This window comes from Bidens hawaiensis, unplaced genomic scaffold (genome assembly GCF_021521415.1).
Source record: "Bidens hawaiensis isolate Kalapana, Puna unplaced genomic scaffold, B.hawaiensis_p1.1 tig00027526_1, whole genome shotgun sequence".
NCBI lineage: Eukaryota > Viridiplantae > Streptophyta > Magnoliopsida > Asterales > Asteraceae > Bidens > Bidens hawaiensis.
The window spans coordinates 43,159-45,570 of record NW_027494451.1 but is presented as its reverse complement, the minus strand read 5'-3'; the positions used below and the strand labels follow the sequence as shown (position 1 = coordinate 45,570).

The 2,412-nt window shown below is 39.5% G+C and overlaps 1 protein-coding gene across 1 annotated transcript; it reads right to left on the bottom strand.

Moving 5' to 3' along the window:
* Positions 1–494: 494 nt before the first annotated feature.
* LOC143575508 (putative galacturonosyltransferase 4) lies at positions 495–2,071 on the bottom strand. Its single transcript, XM_077059865.1, has 2 exons — positions 1,689–2,071; positions 495–826 (listed from the first exon to the last, which is right to left on the bottom strand). Exons 1-2 carry the CDS (start codon positions 2,007–2,009, stop codon positions 551–553), a joined length of 597 nt encoding a protein of 198 aa, XP_076915980.1. The 5' UTR covers positions 2,010–2,071; the 3' UTR covers positions 495–550.
* Positions 2,072–2,412: the final 341 nt, after the last annotated feature.

The window sequence follows — 2,412 nt, the reverse complement described above, 5'->3', positions numbered from 1 at the left end:
TAGACAAATATACATAATAAGTTGTGTTGTGGTTGGTGTATTCCCTTGCATTTTCTCACTAGTTCGAGCATCATAGCCAGCAATTCTTGGTGGCTTAGAGATCACACACTTGACTTTCCACCAAATTCGACAACCGTTTGCGTATAACTAGAGCACATATATAAGGGAACTTACGGCAAATTTTCTAACGATGATGATCGTTGTTAACGATCAAATGTTAAAATTAATCTAAGTATCAAACGTCATCATTTTCTTATAATTCGACCCCCTAATTTTTTTAACGATAAAGAGAAGTAGAACTGAAACGAATTAAAGATTCACATATGTTGACTTCTATCAAGTGTCTGTATCACTACAAACGTATGTAAATAATATACAGAAATACAAAATGCATATCATCCAGTTTCTGGATTCAACCAAAACCCAAAATAATAATCTCCTGCTCCTTCACAACAAATCGGGGGCCGAACGAACAATGAACAAACTAACCAACCATCATCGCCCCCCGCCCAATCAAAGAATATATACTGCTTACTGACCCGATCGTCTATCACGGGCTCATATTGCAATCACGCATGTACACCTGACCGTAGTCCACAAACCGGTTCCAATACCCTCGGAACTTCGGTATCCCTATCTCGAGCCACGGTTTTAAATTCCCGTTGTGGTGGATAACGGCTGCTCTTTCGATATCTTTCTGGCTCACACTCGGGTTGTACCCAAGCCCAAGTACATGCCATGATTTTCCCAGTGGGTATACGCGTTTCCAGAAGGTTATCAAACCCGGTGGCAGTGTACCCAGCTTCCATAGTTGTCTCTCATGATTCTGCACAAAGATAAAACATATTAAATTGTGGTCCGAACCACTAACTAGGGTTTTAAGAAACGACAAAACAAACTGGCCTATTTACTGATTTGGCGGTTTAAGGTTCAGTTCGGTTTTGGCTGTTTGAACATCTTTTTATTCTCTTTACAAAATCGATAGTTTGTTCTACAAAATTTAAAATGAAATAGATGGTTGATGATTATAATTAGGGGTGTGGATTATGATATGGCATGAACTTAACACGAAATTTGCGGGTATGGGTTTAGCTTAAAGGGTTCGGGCAGGTTCCGGTCGAACCCGTTACCCGCAAACCTGTTCAGCAAAACATGTTGCGTTCGCCTCAACCTTACGGGCTCGTGGGTTGACTCGTTTAACCTATTTCTTTTTATTTTACTTTTAAAGGTGTTTTCTGTCATAACTTAAATTGGCTGGATATTATGTGCCAACACCTAAAAGAGAAATTAATAAGATTTTATAATTAAAAAGTAACTCTTTTATATATATACAAAACAATTTCGGTTTAAACGAAAATATTCGTGTCTGTTCGGGTTCATATGTCTGACATGATTTTCGAGTTCGTGTCAAATTTTAGACTCGTGTCGGGTTAGACCCACCAGCCCGTGAACACAGCACATTTAGCACCTTAATTACAATGAATACATATAACTGTCAAATGGCTGGGGTTCCAAGTTTCAAACTGAACCGAACCATTAAAACCACTAAAACACAAAAACCAAACCTCTTGAACCTCAAAAGTCAAACCATCCAAGCCAACCAAATGCCTTCGGTCGGTTTCATTGGTTTTTTAAACACCCCTAGTCAAGACTCGATGCTAACGCTTTTGTTTGATGAACACACTTACCAAGTTTTGCCACGAGTGATAAACATCAGTAATATTCTGTCGCTTCCATTCCTCCAAATCAAACACATTCATCCCATACGCCCACCCACACGCTCGCGGGTCAAAATTTTTAGCTATAATCGGATTCGAAAAATTTAAATACCGATCAAACCGATGAAAAATTTCCCCGCACGTTTCAACCGCACCATTCACCTTACCCTTTAGATCAATAGCCCAAAGACCACTTAAATCTTTTTGGACCACAATATCATCATCCAAAAACACAACTTTACTCAACTTCGGAAAGATCTCGGGAAGATAAAACCGAAGATGATTCATCATTGATAGGTATTTTGGGTTGCGAAATTTGAGATTTGAATCCGAGTCAACCGGTTTATGTGTTTTGAAATTGAAGAAACACTAACCGGACCCCGGGCAGATTACGGGTAATCTGGGGGTTAGATAGCTCTTTCCCACGAGGGGTTAGACCCGGTAAAGATGGTTCTTCTGATAACCTGCAAAACAGACCGTGAGCTTGTCACTGAGAAGGGGGGGGTTCCTCCTTGTGACCACCCTCCGGCGTGAGAATCAGACTAGATTGCTCTTTAAATATAAATATATATTAAGAGATTGCTAGAGCAGATATCAGGTATAATATGATGATATATGTTAAGATATGATAATATGAGATGGTCATACCATTTGTGGTATTTATAGCCGAATGTATGTTTCCAAGGAGGTGTGG

Excerpts from the sequence above, each read along its gene's own strand:
- LOC143575508 (XM_077059865.1), bottom strand. The coding sequence starts at position 2,009 with ATGATGAATCATCTTCGGTTTTATCTTCCCGAGATCTTTCCGAAGTTG. Across the intron at positions 827-1,688 it reads ATCACTCGTGGCAAAACTTG|AATCATGAGAGACAACTATG; the intron begins GTAAGTGTGTTC and ends ATCTTTGTGCAG.